The 19,788-nt window shown below is 39.5% G+C and overlaps 1 protein-coding gene across 3 annotated transcripts in view; it reads left to right on the forward strand.

Moving 5' to 3' along the window:
* The window catches only part of LOC102411496 (ankyrin repeat domain-containing protein 26), a 78,860-nt gene that overhangs the window by 53,459 nt on the left and 5,613 nt on the right, over positions 1–19,788 (forward strand). Inside the window, exons 22-28 of one of the 3 annotated variants that reach the window (XM_045162718.1) lie at positions 288–471; positions 3,880–4,833; positions 6,458–6,622; positions 9,743–9,912; positions 11,157–11,385; positions 14,861–14,906; positions 16,071–16,312. In XM_045162718.1, the coding sequence (XP_045018653.1) occupies positions 288–471; positions 3,880–4,833; positions 6,458–6,622; positions 9,743–9,912; positions 11,157–11,385; positions 14,861–14,906; positions 16,071–16,159 (1,837 nt within the window). In that variant the 3' untranslated portion in view covers positions 16,160–16,312. Of the gene's footprint in view, positions 1–287; positions 472–3,879; positions 4,834–6,457; positions 6,623–8,349; positions 9,660–9,742; positions 9,913–11,156; positions 11,386–14,860; positions 14,907–16,070; positions 16,313–19,788 lie in introns of those variants that run through there. The other 2 variants (XM_045162719.1, XM_045162720.1) reach the window with 2 other exon arrangements.

Here is a 19,788-nt window from a genome sequence, read left to right on the forward strand (position 1 = left end):
TAAAAAAGGTCTGTGATCTATATTTCTAAACTATTCTTAGGAAAGTTTATATTTCTTTACATTCCCACCCACAGATGTATAAAGTAGCCATTTTTCTCAAGAGACAATGAAAACAATTGTATGCAGTTTTATTCTTAACCCTCTGTCTGAAAACAGTGACCATTATTAAGTGCTTTTCATTGTATTCCCACCACGTTTACTATTTTAAACATTGTGAAGAGGGAACAAAAGTTATTGCAGCAGTGAATAATCTCATGATTTTCTAAGAAGAGCTTTAAATTTTGCAGATTCACCTTAAAGCAAGAAGACGAGAATAGAAGAAATGCCGATATGTTATGTGAAAAAATGAGGGAGCATTTAAGAAGAAAAGAAGACGAATGTAGTAAAGAAGTTGAAGTGAAACAGCAACTAGAACTCACTCTCCAAGCAGTAAAAGTGAAACTGAAGACTGAGAAAAATAATCTGAATCAGGTAGAGTAATCTTTGGTGAAATTTTCAAATTTCTAACACTATTTCATCAATATTATTTATAATATCCCCTTTTTAAAAAAATACCATTTTATTTAGTGTTGTACCATTTATTTTGTGTCATTTTGTTTAGTGTTACAGGAAATTTTAGGTTAATGGTTAAAAACAAAAGAAATTCAAAATTCCCAAAGTAACAAGGCCAGAAATAAGAATTGTATGATGTTGACATGCTGGGCGCACTTTTTCGAGCAGAGGGAGGAAGAGGTCACATCAGTAGTAGATCCTGAGAAACCACAGGGTTGAGAATGGTGTAGAAACTGGAGGTTAAGCTCTCAGCCCACCTCAGCAACAGATCCTTCTGCCTTGAAGGACCATTGGTAAGTGAATAGGTCTAGAAGAGAAGGGGCACTGGGAGGGACCATCGTGCCTAATTTTACATCAAGTTGCCTCTGGCCTTCAATCTGGCAGGTGGCTGAGGGTCGTGGACCCCCTCCCTCTGCCCGTCAGCCCTCCAGGCCACCTGCCCCGTGAACAGCTCAGAGCTGGCTCTGCTTTCCCAGCTGGGTTCTCCCTCACAGCAGAGTCCTCAAGGACAGGTGGTAACTGGCGTCCTCGAGAGGTGCAGGAGTTTTTTTCCAGCAGTTGGTAGAAACCAGACACTCTTGAAGTTGGTTGTCCTTCATTCTGCAGAGTCCTCGAGTGGCATCTCAGAGCAGAGGAATTTGCTCCCACACCTGATATCCCTCTCAAACATGGACTGGGTCCCATCCCCGAGGTCCTAGCAGCAGATCTCCCACAACAAAAAGCTCTCGGGAAGAGCTTGGGAAGGTAGTATTTGTAATTCAAATCCATTTGTCTAGAGCAGTCAGGTAGTGACATAGGATGGCCTCATCCAGGAGAGGCCTTTAATATTTTCCATAGGAATTGATCTCAAATCGTTTGTGACTATCTCGGAGGAGCCAGGACTCTGATTGTGGTTTAGTCCAGGAAGACCACATGTGCTCCCCCATCGACTGTGCTACCCGACCAAGTCCTTCTGCCTTGGAGTGAGCGTGTCGGTCACTCCATGCACGTCGTCACCTTCAGTGTCTGAATCAGAATCCGTTCTTGGCTCCACTGTCATTTCTTTAACCAATACCCTGTCAACGACCTTTTCACATCATTTACTATTTTTCATTTTGTAAAAACTGTGACATCAGTTGTAAAAACACTTTTGAACACTTTAAAAAGTTGTTTCTTTAGAACAACTTATAAAAGTGCCCCCCCACACACACACCAAGGCGGGGGCCGGGGGGAAACTCTTGCTACTAATAATAGATATTCTGGGTTTTGGTAATGATTTCACTTCCTCGATTGATCATTAGGTTAGTTTATCACTTCCCCTGATGGTAAGGAGGATACTATAGGCAGTTCAGAGACCACATTTTGTGTGTCATTCTTCTGCTTGTGAGAAAATGAGCACTCTGCTCTGTAAGTGTCCTGTTTCAGTACAGGGAACTTTTGAAAACAGTGATAGATATGCCATAATATATATTTAGTGATAGTTATTGAGTGTTTTTCATTGTATTTTCCCCATCTTACTATTTTAAACATTATGGAGAGATAATGAAAGTTATTGCAGCAGCAAATAATCTCATAGTTTTCTAAGAGCTTTCTAAATTTTACCTTATTTACCATTAGTGTATGTACCATGAATGAAATAGGAAGCTTATTTGTATTGATATGTTTGTACTAGAGACATGTGGTTTGATGTAAGACTATTAGAGTCCAAAGACCTAGCGAAAAGGCTGCAGCTTACTCATATTTTTAACTTTTTCCTTTCCAGAATCATTATAGCTAATGAGTTAATTAATGTCTGTAGAAGTGCCTAGTACAGTTGTCAATAGGTGTAATTCTTGTAATTGCCTATTAAAATGTTAGAAGGTAGCATATTCTTAAGGAAAAACTTTTTGTACAAAATTTAGTCTATTTATACAGAGTTAAGGCTCTTACTGTGAAGTAGATGTATAGGAGTTATCAGATGCAGTGTTTATAAACCTAGCAAGTGGTGTTGTTTATTGAATTATAGTTGATTAACAATATTCTGTTAGTTTCAGGTATACAGCACAGTGATTCAGATATATATGTATATGTGTGTGTGTGTGTATTATATAAATGGGGCTTCCCTGCTGGCTCAGACTGTAAAGAATCTGCCTACAATGCAGGAGACCTGGGTTCAATCCTTGGCTTGGGAAGATCCCCTGAAGAAGATGGAGAAGGCAATGGCATCCCACTCTAATACTCTTGCCTGGAAAATCCCGTGGGCGGAGGAGCCTGGTAGGCTGCAGTCCGTGGGGTTGCTAAGAGTCAGACACGACTGAGCGACTTCACTTTCCCTTTTCACTTTTATGCATTGGAGGAGGAAATGGCAACCCACTCCAGTGTTCTTGCCTGGAGAATCCCAGGGACGAGGCAGGCTGGTGGGCTGCCGTCTATGGGGTCGCACAGAGTCGGACACAACTGAAGCGACTTAGCAGCAGCAGCAGCAGCCTGGAGAAGGAAATGGCTACCCACTCCAGTATTCTTGCCTGGGATATTCCATGGACAGAGGAGCCTGGCAGGCTATATAGTCTATGGGGTTGCAAAGAGTCGGACATGACTCAGTGACTAATACACATATACACTCACTCACACACACGCTCACATGTACACACATATTCCGTTTCAGATTCTTCTTGCAGAATATTAAGTGTAGTTCCTTATGTTGTACAGTAGGTCTCTGTTGGTTATTTTATATCTACTAGTGTGTATATGCTAATCCCAACATCCTAATTTATCCCTTCCCCTACCCCACTTTTCCCTGTGGTCACCATAAGTTTGTTTTCTGTGTCTATGAGTCTCTTTCTGTTGTGTGAATAAGTTCATTTTAGAGTCTACATATAAGCAGTATGATATAATACTTGGCTTTGTCTGACTTGCATCACTTAGGGGGATAAAGTCTAGGTCCATGCCTGTTGCTGCAAATAGCATTATTCCATTCTTTTTTATGGCTTACTAGTTTTCCATTATATAAATATTCCACGTCAGATGCAATTTTTAAGTGCAATCAGATCTATGAATCTTATTTTAAGCCTTCTGGGTTTGTTGTAGTTCAGAGAGAAGCCTTTCCAGTTCTGAGCGTCTTGAAAAGTCTCTTGGGATTTCTTTTTGACTTTCGTGGATTTGTTGTCTTCCATTAAATTTTTGAACCTTTGGGAATTTATGCTGGTGTAAAGTCTGAGGATTGTATTGAACCTTATTTGTTCCTGTTGGAGACACACTTGGTGCAGCCTTTTCATTGTATAAACATATAAGTTAGTCTTTCATTTCAGAGGAAATCATGGAATGTCACTTTACTGAGTACTAGCTAAACATCTCCTTTGTCTCACTTAGGTTTCTGATAGTTGTGAAAAAGCAAAAGACCTGTTGTGCAAAAACCACATGCTGCAGGAGGAAATTGCCATGCTAAGACTGGAGAGAGACGCGCTAAAAAATCAGCACAGGGAAAATGAAGAGAACTATTTTAAGGACATTGAAATTCTCAAAGTACAGAATGATGACCTTCAAAAGACAATAAATCTGGATGAGGAAACGTTAACAAAGACTGTATCCCACTATACAGGCCAGCTTAATGCTCTGACAGCTGAGAATGCAATGCTAAACTCTAAGCTGGAGAACGAAAAAGAAAGCAAACAAAGACTGGAAACGGAAGTGGAATCCTACAGTTCTAGACTGGCTGCTGCCTTACACGATCGTGATCAAGGTCAGACATCAAAAAGAGACCTGGAACTTGCCTTTCGGAGAGCAAGAGACGAGTGGTTACGCTTGCAGGACAAAATGAAGTCCGATGTGGCTAATCTAAAAGATAACAACGAGATGCTTTCCCAGCAACTATCTACAGTGGAAAGTAAATTCAATAAGCTGAAAATCAAGCTGCATCACACAAGAGATGACCTTAGAGAAAAGACTTTGATGTTAGAACATGTCCAGAGAGACCTAAACCAAGCAGAGTGTCAAAAGCAGGACATTGAACACGTGTATCGGAACCAACAAGGCAAAGTGAATACATACCTTGGAAAGCAGGAATCCTTAGAGAGATTATCTCAGCTCCAGAGTGAAAACATGTTGCTCCGACAGCAACTGGACGACGTGCGAAACAGAGCCGACAGCAGAGAGAAAACAGTCATCAGCATCCAAGACCAGTTTCAGCAGATCATGAGAAAACTTCAGGCCGAACGTGAGAAACAAGGTGTGATGCTGGAGGAACGAAACAAGGAGTTAGTCAAGGAACGTAATCATTTAAAAGAGAGAATGTGTCAATACGAAAATGAGAAAGCAGAAGGAGAAGTGAGTATCCAAAAGGAGAAGTATCTCAGACTTCCTGAAAGAAAGTTCAAAGTGATTCTTGATTCTGGCTAAATGTTGAATCTAGTTGAATATAAAAAATACACAGGCTGTGAATCTATGGTCTCTAAACTAGCCTAAAAGCACACCTTGTATCCAGCAAATAAAAATTAGACCGAAGAAATCCTTTACTTTGAATAGGGACATTGTGTCGTTTATGAAATGCTAAGAGATTTAGTTCTGAATTGTTAACGTAGACAGGTACTAGTAATCTACTCTTTATTAAGGTAATAATTTTAATCTTTATATTACCACATTTCAGTATCATGATGAAGCAGATAAATGAAATGCTCAAACCTGAAATGAATATTTCAAAATGAAGCTTCAGTTACCTGGATTATCTTGATAGTCAATTCCAGGTTTCCCAGAGGCTATATTTTGTATACCGTACTTTGGCTTCAGTAGCTTCTCATAGCTTTTTGTTATATTTGTTGGTACAATTTTATTTTTATTCATGTCAGTTTGAGTTAATATGGGAAACATTTTAGCCTTGAATCATTTGTTCTTAAAGCCTCTCAACTCTTCAAATGCATCTACTTATCATTAAATCATAATTTGGGACTCAGGTGGTGAACTTTAGCATAACTATTCTTGATTTAATCTTCCCACTGCTGTTTATGATTTACTTAATATTTTTACAAACAATTTGCTCATAATTCTCATTTTAAGTATCAATTACTATCATTTGAATACAAGCTTGTCCTCTAAAAATGAAGGACGGCAGGATTCGTGAGCAGCAGGAATGGAGTGAGTCAGGGAGAGGGTTGTAGGAGCTGCGGTCTGGAGGCAGGTGGAGGCCAAGTTGTCGAGGCTCCTTGAAGGCCATGGGAGCAACCTTACTTTTTAAATTTCATTTTTCTTTTATATTGGAATATGGTTGATTTACAATTTTAGTAAAATTGTAAATTTTAGTTTCAGATGTACAGGAAATTGTTTCAGTTATACACGTATCCATTCTTTTTCAGTTCCTTTTCCCAGGTAGGTGACTACAGAATATTGAGTAGAGTTCCCTGTGCTCTCCAGTAGGTTCTTACGGTTAGCCAAGGGCAAAGGTGGGGAGGAGGGATAAATTAGGAGTTTGGGATTAACATAGACACCCTACTAGATATAAAAGAGATAAGCAACAAGGAAATGGCCCCATTTTTCTGCTGAGGTAGGAATCTATTGGAAAGATATGAGCACTGGTTGGAATATGTGAAGATCTCTGAGTTAATCAAAGCTTCTAATAACAAAGGAAAGGAAAATGTTTCCACAGTGTGGAATTCTCCACCACTTGTCCCACCTACACGCTCATTTCTTTCTGGACGTGAGGTGGTGAAACTCTGCAGATTTATTGGGAGGGACAGGGTGTGGACAATGGGGCCGCATCCTTTGAGTAACTTAATATCAGAAAGGCTGGAGGGTGGCCCCTTCTGTGTCTATAACTAGATTCAGTGAGGAGGAAAAAAGAAGGTGAGTTGCTGTCTGTGGCGATAGTTTTCAAAGTCCATATGTTGGAGTTATCTGTTATTAACATAACATAATAGTAAAGTGATTTGATAAACTCAGTGACACAGCATCTTATTAGGCAGTGGTGAGACAACTTCAACAAGAACTGGATGACGCTGTAAAAAAGCAGTCTATGTTGGAGGCTTCACTGAGGGTCATGTCACGTTATTGTCCTAAGTTAGAAGCTGAGGCACAGGATTTGAAGAACAATTGTAAACTGCACCCACGTCAAGTCACAAGTCAGGTATGTATGAAATTGAACGTGTTAACAGTTAATATGTAGGATAAAGTGTTTTAGGACACTCATTTTCATGGTCAGCTTTCTTCTGTAATTTTGTTACAAGTAACTTACTACAATTTTCTTATTATCTTTATAATGCACTCGTTTCTTAAACTCAGACTTTCATCCTGCCATTTGCATTATATTGTTTTTTTCTTGTATTATTTACCCTTAGGAAAGTTGGGAATTGTGCCTCATTATACACAGAAGTTGAGAGCCTTTTTTTTCTTTGAAACAATACTTTTTAAAGTGATAACTGTATTACCATGATGAAGCAAGCCAGATTAAAATCAGAGGATAATATTAGTGGATTAATAATTCCATTAATAATAATGGGATAATATTAGTGGATTAATAATTAATTCCATTAATAATAATGGAACGTTCAGAATATTATCATTTCTCATCTTTTCTTTTGTGAATGGCTGTAGAGTTCTGTATATATTTATTTCATGGATTTCAGAATAACTTCTGCAGAAAAGGTATTATATAAGCCAGTTGAAGTTTAGGCATTGCCTTCTTTCCTTTTCATTTTAAGTATATTGTAAAAGCATGGAGGTATTCAGATGGTGTAGAATACGTACATCCAAACTAGAGAATTAAGATTATCTGGATCCTGCATTGGATTGGATTTTTTTTTTAAAGCTATTGAGATATAATTGACATATCATAGAATTCACCCACTCAACATGTATAGTTCAGTATCTCTTAGTCTAGAGAGGTGTAACCGGTGACTACAGTCAATTTTAGAGCATTTCCATCACCCCCTAAAAGAAACCCTGCATCCCTTAGCCACCACCCGTGGCCTCCCATCTCCCAAAGCCCCAGGCAACCCCCAGTCTGATATCTGTCTCTGTAGACATGCCTGTCCTCGGTATTTTATATAAGTGGAATCATGCAGCATGCTCCTTTGGGATTAGCTTTGCTCATTTGACGTCGTGTTTTCACGGCTCATCCATGTGATAACAAGTATCAGCTCTTCCGTTTCTGTTGGCTGTCAGCAGTAAGCTAAGCCATGCATCCATCATCACTAGATGCAGCTCTGGGTTCCGCTTTGGGGCTATTAATAATGCTGTTATGAACACTGATTTCCATGATTCTGTGTGCACATGTTTTTATTTCCCTGTGGTTGGATCTTATCCTCAGAGTTAGCTGGCTGATTTCACCTTTTCTTGGCCCTTGCTCAGACTGTCCTTTCTGTCTTTACAGTTTCTTTTCCTCTTGGGTAGTCCTTCATTATTTCAGACCTGGCGCCCAGTCTCTCCTCCTTCATGGAGCTTTCCTGACTGTCCAGCTCTTTGAGCCTTTTCACATCAGTGCTTGTTACCTAGGCTCTGAGGGACAATTTAGCCCCTGATTTTACACTATTGACATTTCTTCCATGAGGGGGAGTCTTGGCTAAGTATACATTGGTGTAACAGGGAATATTTATTGATGTGCACAGCACTTGTCTTGCATAAATGGACAGTAACAAAGGATTACAAGAATGAGGCATTTTTTGTTGTTTCTGTTCAGAAAAATGTGTGGATCATCTCTGTAAACTGTTAGGAAATGGGATTTCTATAACTTTGCAAATAATTCTGTTTGGAATGCAATTCAAATTAGCAAAACGTCTTTGTACTTCAGAAAAAGGCTTATGGGATTAGAATCCATATTTACAAGATTTATTAATTAGAGTCTTATTCTCATAGTCTTCTTTTGGAAGGGATTTATTAACTTAGCCCTGCGAAGTCACTTCAGTCGTGTCCAACTCTGTGCGACCCCATAGACGGCAGCCCACCAGGCTCCACCATCCCTGGGATTCTCCAGGCAAGAACACTGGAGTGGGTTGCCATTTCCTTCTCCAATGCGTGAAAGTACAGTATCCCTCAAACTTCTTTAAAATCCTGGGACATTAAGATGGGGGGAGGAGTAAGAGACATTCTACTAAGAGGTAGACTTGTAGTCATTTTATGGAGGAAAGATAGAAAAATATTATTGAACAATAAAAGAGTGTAAAACCAAGTGCAATTGTTGTGTGACAAAGATGACAGTGAAGAACATATTTTGTGACTCTTGGTGGTATGAACATCTTTCTTGATTCTCTGAGTAATCCCTGGTCCTACATTCGACAATACAGATACCATCGTATTTATTTGATCCTGGGTTTGAGTTAGGCTGTGCTCAGTCCACTTTCTTCACTAGCAAACAGTATCTTTATATTCTTGAAGACTGATGATTTTCCAGCAGAGCTGGAAACTGCATCTTCAAAAGGTCTGCACCTGGATGCAAAAAATCAAGTTTTTCAACAGGAGTTATTATCTATGAAACTAATGAAAAGAAATGTAAAAAACTAGAGAGAAGAAAAAGAAGTTGGAGCAAGAAGTAGTGACCCTCAGAAGTCATATAGAAATGAATATGATAGAACATGGTCAAGTAGAGCAATATCAACAGGAGAGGGAAGAAAGAGCGAGACAGGATCTCGTAGAGGAATTAAGAGAAGTCAACATGTTTTTGCAGATTAATTTGTTGGTCTGTCACGTGCTTGAGTTCACTCTCACTGCACAGTACATTTTGGATGTATACAGCGTAGGTGTTTCCTCTGCCTCCCTTAGAGCAGTTAGTTTTGTAGATTTCTGGAAGGAAGGGGGGCGCTTGTTTTCCCTTTAAATATTTCAGTTTCCATCACAGTTATCACTAAATTGACCTTTCAGAATGATTCTCACTAAAGAATCCTTTTACTTATAAGACCAATTGGTAAAAAACAAGACCATTAGGAAGAAAAGAGAATATTGTGGTTTAGAACTGGTACCATCCTCTTGAATTATTATCTTGTTCAATTTTTAAAATTTTAAGTTGATCCTCTTATTCTTTGAATTATCAGATTATATAAGTACTACTATAACAGTGATTCCACTTTAATTTTATAATTCAGATTTAATTCACTTCACATTAACAATAATTGTTTTAAACTTCCGCTCTCTTTTTTTTTTTTTCACCTTTGAAATCGCTCTCTGAATCACTGACTCAAAACTAAAGGGAATAAGTAGAATTTTCCAGGTTAATGATTATTTTAAAAATGTTTTCTTTTTCAATTTGCCTTAGACACAAGCTGGATTTCAACAGATGGAAGTCAGAATTAAAGACTTGGAATCTGAACTCTCCAAAATGAAAAGTTTGCAAGAAGATTCTAATAAAGCAGAGTTGGAAAAATATAAGCAACTCTACCTAGTAGAATGTGAACTTATAAAGTCATTGGAAGATAAACTAGACAAGTGAGTCAAAACACAGAATCACAGAAACGAAATTTAGTTCATTAATTTGTCTCTAAAGCCTAATTTTTATAGAGTGGGGTACATGAGATTAGTAGGAAGGGAAAGCTAACTAGATGGCCACTGCTAAGGGGGCGCCTTAAGACAAACTGTTAGCACTGTGTCAAGTTTTCCCACACTGTGTAAAGGCGTACTTATGAAATAGGGGAAATGAACACAAGGGTTAAAGGCAGGATAAGTCACAAAGTGGCTAAAAGTAATATAGTGACCCGACTGAGGGGTGTGGAGGATGGAAAGGGCAGATCCCACCTGCAGTGCCCAGTCCAGGTTTCCCCACTGTCTGAAAGCAGAGTGCTCCTAGGAAGCCCTTCATAAGCCAAAGCAGCATAAAGCAAAGAAGCAGGGACCTGAGGACACATTCTGCTAGTCGATACATAAAATGAATGTGCACAAGTGAAGCACAGGTGCTCCCAGACAGGGTTTAGGGCTGTGGCGACTTGATGCTGAGATGTGGGGTGTGGCTTCCGGGGAAGGAGCTCAGTGGGGCCGGTCTCCCTGCTTGGCGAGCGCGATGCCTCTCGCTGTAAACGTACACTGAACACTGTTTAGAGTTTTGGCTTTTTAAATGAGACCAGAAATTGTCTTCAGATTTTTTTTTTTTTTTTGATCATCGAAAACAGGTACTGACATAGGCCCTTCGTAGAAGTGAAGTAACATAAAGTGAATTTTGGAAAAGCAGGGGATACTTGTAATTGATCCTGGGGCTGTTTTAGCTCTTTTCAGCCTCACTCTTTGACTTTCTCGTCCTCCCTTGAGATTGTGGCTCTAGGTGATACCTCAGAGCCAAAAGCTTAATTTCTCCGAGGTCATGAGTGAAACGTGTATACAAGGGTGGTGAAAGCAAATGCTTGAACGTGGCTTGGTGGGATGGGGTGTTTCTTCATCCCTGAACTGTTTCCTGGAGGCAGGTGTGTCCCAGAGGCAGCAGGTGTCACTGTGAGGCCACCTCCCTTTCTCCCTGATGCCCTTTCTCTCCTCTCCCAACTGTGCCTTGTTACTTGAGGAGCCCCAGACACATGTGTACTTCTTTAGAGCAAGGTTACAGCTATCATTGTTTACAGGAGGTCTGCTCTGTGTTTTCAGTGTTCAAACAGTTTATTGGGAATTCGATTTACTATATGGCAACTTAAAAAATGCAGACAATTTAGGGAAACATGAATGAAATTGGTGTTTTCCATCTTCCCCAGGACTCATCAGAGGCTGGCAGTGGTCAGCACCAAACTTGAGGTGGAGAAGCAGCAGAACAGATCTTTATTCAAAACTGTTACCACGAGGCCAGTCCTGGAGCCCCCTTGTGTTGGAAATTTCAATAATCCTTTAGTGCTCAATGGAAATCTTACTCCAAGAGCAAATGTAGGGTTTTCTACCTCAATTCCACACCCTTCGAATAACAGCATGGAGACTTACTTGACCAAGGTTAGTTCTTTTATCTTTTTTCCACTGGGTTTCAGATTTCTGGTATGAATGATCCTTGTTTTTAATTTGATGAACTTCTGAGTTGTTTATTTGACTTATGCACACTAAGTAAAAAAGTCATTAACTGTGCTAATCAAGGAGACATTTAATGATTTTTTTTTGTCCTAGATCTCTCATTTTTAAGAGATACTTTTTAAATTTCTTGAAAAGCTGCATTGAAATTCTACTTTAGAAATGAAATCTTATTGCCTAGTAACTGAAAGTATACTTTAAGATGTTTGACTTTCTAATTGATTTCACTTTGGCAGTGGTTCATAATCATTTCCGAGCTTTGCTGCACCCACCGCAGTTTATCTACCCCTAAGCATAAGTGAAAAGGCAATGGCACCCCACTCCAGTACTCTTGCCTGGAAAATCCCATGGACAGAGGAGCCTGGTAGGCTGCAGTCCATGGAGTCGTGAAGAGTCGGACATGACTGAGCAACTTCACTTTCACTTTTCACTTTCATGCATTGGAGAAGGAAATGGCGACCCTCACCAGTGTTCTTGCCTGGAGAATCCCAGGGACGGGGGAGCCTGGTGGGCTGCCGTCTCTGGGGTCGCACAGAGTCGGACACGACTGAAGCGACTTAGCAGCAGCAAACATAAGTGAATCACTGGCATCTAAACACTAACCACATATGGATGTTTTTTTATTTGAAAGAATCCTAGATAAATCCTTTTTATGAATTAAACAAACTTGTAATACTAAATCAAAAGATTAATTTCTGGTTTTAGGTTAACATCTTTTGTTATTTTCTTGTACAAGAGTACGTCTTTAATTGCTATTTTACTTACAGAATTTTGATTTAAATTTCTAAAAACTATCGTGCTGAGCAGTTGTAGAATGATTCTAAATTTGTAGTTAATGCAAACATTTAAAAATTATAAATGAAGCTCACTTTATCTCTATCTTGACATCATCTGGATGGATGGTATCTAAGACAGCAATGATGGGGAGTCTTTAAATTGCAGCCAGTTTTCATTGTGTAATCATTGTGGTTAAAATATCCATTTCAGTCAGTGCACATGGGTTTGTCGTTTTGATGGTGTTTTCGTGATGTGGGTGATGCAGAGAAAAGTAGCCCTTGTTAAATGCAATCTCATCCTGTTTTCTCATTTGGCTTCTTGCCATCATAGAGGAGCAACCTAAAGTTTCTTCGACAGCACTGCGGCTATGTTGGGTCTTAGTACTTGAGAGCCGTGAAATTGGAGGACGTGCTTAAGCTGTGCAGTCACAGCGGGCCTCTGAAAACTTCATCCCAAGTCGGATACTTCCCCACGCAGGCCTAAGGGGAGGAAGCAAATGCTTGACCCCCATCCCAGACATAGGCAGCCTACTGCACACCCAAGTTCACAGTACTGTGGGCACCGACATCTTTTCAAAGAAGAGATTTGGAACCAAGCAAGCGCTTCTTAGTTCCTTGTCCCAAACTCACCCGTTAGATAAATCTCCTCTCTTCTCATATGGAGGGTAGGAGTATAAGTCCTCCCCTTGAAACTTCAGGCTGAGGAATGAAGTTCAGCTGTAATTTCTGACCAGATTTAGATTATAATTGAGATTACACTCATGCTTTTTGTATAAACTAACTAATGATGACAGCTTGGATAGAAGTATGCTAGACAGTAAAGATGGAGAAGGCAATGGCACCCCACTCCAGTACTCTTGCCTGGAAAATCCCATGGACAGAGGAGCCTGGTAGGCTGCAGTCCATGGGGTTGCGAAGAGTCGGACATGACTGAGCAACTTCACTTTCACTTTTCACTTTCATGCATTGGAGAAGGAAATGGCAACCCACTCCGGTGTTCTTGCCTGGAGAATCCCAGGGACGGGGGAGCCTGGTGGGCTGCCGTCTCTGGAGTCACATAGAGTTGGACATGACTGAAGCGACTTAGCAGCAGCAGCAGCAGCAGACAGTAAAGAGAGATCTGTTGTGTGTTTTAAATTTTGTTCTAAATAACCCAAAATGTGGATAATTCATTGTTGACTGATTTTAGTTAACCAGGTTTTATCTGGAGGAAATGAGCATCCTTTTAAGGACGAATCTCTTCAGTTTTGGCCTGCTTGATTCAAACAAAGATTTTTTCCTTCAAGTTCTCTGTCCTGTTTTTAAAAAATATTTATCCTTTCTAAATTAACTACATCAACTGCTACAAATAGGAGTTTGATATTGATTTATTCTTATTTATGCATTTAAAGCACATAATTTAGTTAGAGAGTCATGTCATGCCACAAGCATTGTTTAATTATATAGGAAGGATTTATATATTCATTTTGTCTATGTTATAATTAAAAATCTATGTGTTTTTTCTTAACCTGAGAAAGTAGCTGGCCCAGGACTCAGTAAGAATGCCATTGGCTTTGTTACTTCTTTTGTAGAGTTAGGAACTTTGAGTAAATCAATGAGTCTCATACCTTACAAAAGTTTTTTCTGCAAAGATGATTTGGGAGAATGGCATTGAAACATGAATAATATCATATAGGAAACGAGTCGCCAGTCCAGGTTTGATGCACGATACTGGATGCTTGGGGCTGGTGCACTGGGACGACCCAGAGGGATGGTACGTGGAGGGGGGAAGGAGGAGGGTTCAGGATAGGGAACACGTGTATACCTGTGGCGGATGCATGTTGATATATGGCAAAACCAATACAATATTGTAAAGTTAAAAATAAAATAAAATATATTAAAAAAAAAAGAAAACCTTTCTTCTAAAAAAAACTTCTGTGTGGAACCGTGTTATATAAAGTGGAGACAAGTATAGAACCGTTTAGCTAAAGAGTGGGCAGAGCCCCTGCATCTGTGACTTCTCTGTTCCTCAACCCTGCAGCGACCCCTGGGGGACCTTCCCCTTCTATGGGACGTAGTTCGGAAACTACCACTGATGAGAGAATCCTTCTCGCTAAACGTCTTCAGAATTAAATCTTGCTGGCACATTGTTTTCTTGTATATAATTTTCTCACCTTTCTTTGTTTTTGTTAAATGGAAAAGTTTAAAGAAAATCACAGATGTGTTCTCCTTATTAACATTCGACTCAAACTACTTCCTCCATTTGAACAGGATCCTCACCTAGAAAACAAAATAAAGTCTCTGAAGTACATATTTAGGCCAGGATCTTTTAGGGGAGAAGATAGTAATCTTGTGGGTCATTCCAAGGATTATGGGTCATTCCCTAATTCTCTGAAATTATGTGTACTTGATAGACTGATACTTACTGTACTTTTTATCAGATTAATCTAAATAGCATTCCATATATATGTTCTGTGTTATCTATAAGCAGAATAAGTAGAATTTTCTTTTATTTGTGTGATTTTTTTTCTACTGAGGTAGTCTTCAGGTTAGGTCTAGTCTCTAAAAGTATTATTTAAAAGTCACATTTAATAAGTTATAAACATATAACTTGTTTATCTTAAAGATAAATATTTGACTTATTTCAGATGCGGCGGGAGTTGGACAGGAGTATAGCTAGAGCACTAAGAGAAGGTATGTTGCCAAAATGTATGAATTAAATTTACACATTGATTTCTGAAATACACTGTAAACAATAAATGGCGTCTCTTTCCATTGTTTGGATAACAGATGCTGTGTTAAATATTGTTTTATATACATAGCTAATGAAAAATGTGAAAGCATGAGCAGTCATAGTGAAAAATATCCTTCTTCATTTATTCATCATGTACCATAGCTTGAGAAACAGTCTCTGAAGGTCTGTGTGTTTCTTTTTATTTCTAGCTGTATCCTTCTTCTACTTCCTCCATCCCTGTGGAGCTGTCTTCCTACACCCTGACACTATTCTCAGCAAACGTGGCGCTCATCAGCGCCTCAGGTGTCTGGTGGTGGTTAAGGCTAGGAAGCCCAGACTCGAGCAGTCACGCTTGTGTAGCTGTCACTTGGGGGGTGACTTTAAAATTTCTCTGTCACTAGATGCGTCACCAGTTTATCTTTTACCCTCAGGAAACGCTCCAAACACCCACATCAATTTGGGTCCTGCCAAAGTAGTTGGCCTTATCTCTTTACCAGCTTACTCTGCCGCTTAGCTCTGCATCTAACCAGCCAGACTGTGTAGGATCCCACAGATTCGCTTGCTCACCTCCGGTCTCTGTACGTGCTTCTCCCCTCTGTCTCTTGTACTTTTTCCTGTCCTTCAGGTAGCTACATACATATCACCTCCACCAAAAAGCTGGCAGTATTGACACAAAGCTGGCTTCCCCTCCTGAGTGTTCCTTGTGCCATCTTTTATATCTTAGTATTTGTGACTCTGTATGGAAATTGCCTGATTGTCTGTTTTTCCAGTTTAGGGCATATCATTTTTCAGGGTGGACTGGGTCACCTTCATGTTGTAATTCCAGTGCTTGTCACAGAACCTTTGCATGAATACATGAGTATTCATCAGTTCACTCAATTGCATGAGTACATGAATGAAGAATGAGAAAACCAGGAGCTCTGATACTCAGCCCCACCTGTGACCATAAGCAGATTAGAAAATTGTAGTCTTGATTAGTATTTTGCGTTGTGTCGTCTATAGATATATTTCATTTTTCAGAATACTAGGAAAGGTCTCAGGTTTTTTTGTTTGTTTGTTTGTTTACTAATCTTAATTAACCCAAGTTTTTAGGTAAAGAATATAATTCTTTCCTTTTCTTTCAGTTGATGCTCAGTTTGCATCTGATGCCTTTAGAGTGTCTTCTCGAGGATCTACAGATGGGTCAAATGTGTGCGATGACCTACTTTTGTAAACAGAAGAACAAGATATACAGATTTGGAAGGAAAAATACATGGTTCAGAAAGATAAATAGTAAAAGTTTCTCTACTGGACCATTTCCATGCCATTTCGTTGTTTCCCATTAAACATGATGAGAAAATATTTATTAAAGGAAAATATTTTTGTATTATGTGTGTATGATGAAAATTTATATAGCATTTTAAGTGATGTTTCTCTGCATCTAACTTACTTTTTAGCAGATTTAAACATTAGCACTGTTGAATTTTCCATATTCTAAGTGATAGTGTTAGTCACTCAATTGTGTCTGACTCTGTGCGACCCCATGGACTGTAGCCCACCAGGTTCCTCTGTCCATGGAATTCTCCAGGCAAGAATATTGGAGTGGAGAGCCATTCCCTTCTCCAGGGGATCTTCCAGACCCTGGGATCAAACTCAGGTCACGTGCATTGCAGGTGGATTCTTTACCATTTGTGCCACCAGGGACGCCCTTTACAAACTCACGCTGAGCCCTAATACCAGCTGTTTAAACAGCACCCAAAGAGCCAGACTTGTCTTTAATATTTAGTGGTGTTGATTGATAGCTTTTTTGTATTTTCCAGTTTTTATCACTATATATAGACCTAAAGATTTAGATACTGCTGTATGGCATCCGTCAATGTTTTGATGTATTACAGTTGTTAATAGCGGCATAAAACTTACTATATATAACTTTAAACACAGATTCATAGGCGTTTCCTCATGGAGAAATAAGATTTGCCTGAGTTTTTGCCTTTTAAATGAACTAACTTTTTATAATTTTTATTTGTAATTAGAGGATAATTACTTTACAATATTGTGATGGTTCCTGCCAGACATTGACCTGAATTGGCATAGGTATGCGTATGGCCCCTCCCTCTTGAACCTCCCTCCCACCTCCCTCCCCATTCCACCCCTCTAGGTTGTCACAAAGCACCAACTTTGGGTTCCCTGCATCATACAGCAAATTCCAAAAAGACACATGTACCCCAGTGTTCACTGCAGCACCACTTACAGTAGCCAGGACACGGAAGTGCCCTAGATGCCCACAACAGGTGAATGGAGAAAGGAGCTGTGTGTTACTCAGCTATAGAAAGGAATGCATTTGAGTCAGTTTTAGTTGACTTTTGATTTACTTTTGGAGACAGTGTTAAAATTAGAGAAAGTTCCTCTGGATAAATAAGATTTGCCTAAGACTTGTCACCTTATCTTTACCTATCTAGCAATCTATCTATTTTTGCTTTGCTTTGTGGAAAAAGCCTTGGAAGACTTTTTTTTTTTGGAGAAAGCACCAGACAAACAGACATTATCACAAAACTCCCCTAACTCCCATGTATCCTCCTAAGGTACCATTTATCCTTCCTAAATATTGTTTGTTCTTCCATAAGTGCCTCACTCAAGTCACCTGTTACTCAGAAGATGCCTTTTTCTCCTACTCCCTATCATTTATGAAGTAGTATATCAACTCCCAGTACTTCCATTAAGCTGAAGAAGCTGACGTTGAACGTTCTATAAAGACCTACAAGACCTTCTGGAGCTAACACCCAAAAGAGATGTCCTTTTCATTGTAGGGGACTGGAATGAAAAAATAGGAAGTCACAAGATACCTGGAGTAATAAGCAAATTTGGCCTGAGAGTCCAAAATGAAGCAGGGCAAAGGCTAACAGAGTTTTGCCAACGGAGCGCACTGGTCATAGCAAACACCCTCTTCCACCTACACAAGACAAGACTCTACACATGGACATCATCGGATGGTCAATACTGAAATCAGATTGATTACATTCTTTGCAGCCATTCAGGTATGACCTAAGTCAAATCCCTTATGATTATACAGTAGAAGTGACAAATAGATTTAAGGGATTAGATCCAACAGAGTGCCTGAAGAACTATGGACAGAGATTCATGACATTGTACAGGAGGCAGTCAAGACCATCCCCAAAAGAAAGAAATGCAAAAAGGCAAAACGGTTGTCTGAGGAGGGCTTACAAATAGCTGAGAAAAGAAGAGAAGCTAAAGGCAAAGGAAAAAAGGAAAGATACACCCTCCTCAATACCAAGTTCCAAAGAATAGCAAGGAGAGATAGGAAAGTATTCCTCAGTGATCAGTGCAAAGAAATAGAGGAAAACAATAGAATAGGAAAGACTAGAGATTTCTTCAAGAAAATTAGAGATACCAAAGAAACATTTCATGCAAAGATCGGTGCAATAAAGGACAGAAATGGTATGGACCTAACAGAAGCAGAAGGTATTAAGAAGAGGTGGCAAAAATGCACAGAAGAACTGTACAAAAAAGATCTTCATGACCCAGATAACCACAAAGGTGTGATCACTCATCTAGAGCCGGACATCCTGGAATGTGAAGTCATGGCCTTAGGAAGCATCACTACAAACAAAGCTAGTGGAGGTGATGGAATTCCAGTTGAGCTATTTCAAATCCTGAAAGATGATGCTGTGAAAGTGCTGCACTCAATATGTCAGCAAATTTGGAAAACTCAGCAGTGGCCACAGGACTGAAAAAAGGTCCATTTTCATTCCAGTCCCAAAGAAAGGCAATGCCAAAGCATGTTCGAACTACCTCACAATTGCACTCATCTCACGCGCTAGCAAAGTAATGCTCAAAATTCTCCAGGCCAGGTTTCAACAGTATGTGAACCTTGAACTTCCAGATGTTCAAGCTGGATTTAGAAAACGCAGAGGAACTAGAGATCAAATTGCCAACGTTCAGTGGATCATCAAAAAAGCAAGAGAGTTCCAGAAAAACATCTACTTCTGCTTTATTGACTACACCAAAGCATTTGACTGTGTGGATCACAACAAACTCTGGAAAATTCTGAAAGACATGGGAATACCAGATCACCTGACCTGCATCTAAGAAATCTGTATGCAGGTCAAGAAACAATAACTGGACATGGAACAACAGACTAGTTCCAAATCAGGAAAGGAGTATGTCAAGGCTGTTTATTGTCACCCTGCTTATTTAACTTATATGCAGAGTACATCATGCTAAATGCTGGGCTGGATGAAGCACAAGCTGGAATCAAGATTGCTGGGGAAATATCAATAATCTTAGATAAGCATATGACACCACCCTTATGGCAGAAAGTGAAGAAAACCTAAAAGAACATCTTGATGAAAGTGAAAGAGAAGAGTGAAAAAGTTGGCTTAAAACTCAACATTCAGTAAACTAAGATAGCATCCAGTCCCATCACTTCACTGAAAATAGATGGAGAAACAATGGAAACAGTAAGAGACTTTATCTTTTTGGGTTCCAAAATCTCTGCAGATGGTGACTGCAGCCACAAAATTAAAAGATGCTTGCTCCTTGGAAGAAAATTTATGACCAACCTTGACAGCATATTAGAAAGCAGAGACATTACTTTGCCGACAAAGGTCTGTCTGGTCAAAGCTATGGTTTTCCAGTGGTCATGTATGTATGTGAGAGTTGGACTGAAAAGAAAGCTGAGCACCGAAGTATTGATGTTTTGAACTGCGGTGTTGGAGAAGACTCTTGAGAGTTCCTTGGACTGCAAAGAGATCCAACAAATCAATCCTAAAGGAAATCAGTCCTGAATATTCATTGACAGGACTGATGCTGAAGCTGAAACTCCAATACTTTGGCCATCTGATT

Source organism: Bubalus bubalis, chromosome 14 (assembly GCF_019923935.1).
Source record: "Bubalus bubalis isolate 160015118507 breed Murrah chromosome 14, NDDB_SH_1, whole genome shotgun sequence".
In the NCBI taxonomy this organism is placed as follows: Eukaryota; Metazoa; Chordata; class Mammalia; order Artiodactyla; family Bovidae; genus Bubalus; species Bubalus bubalis.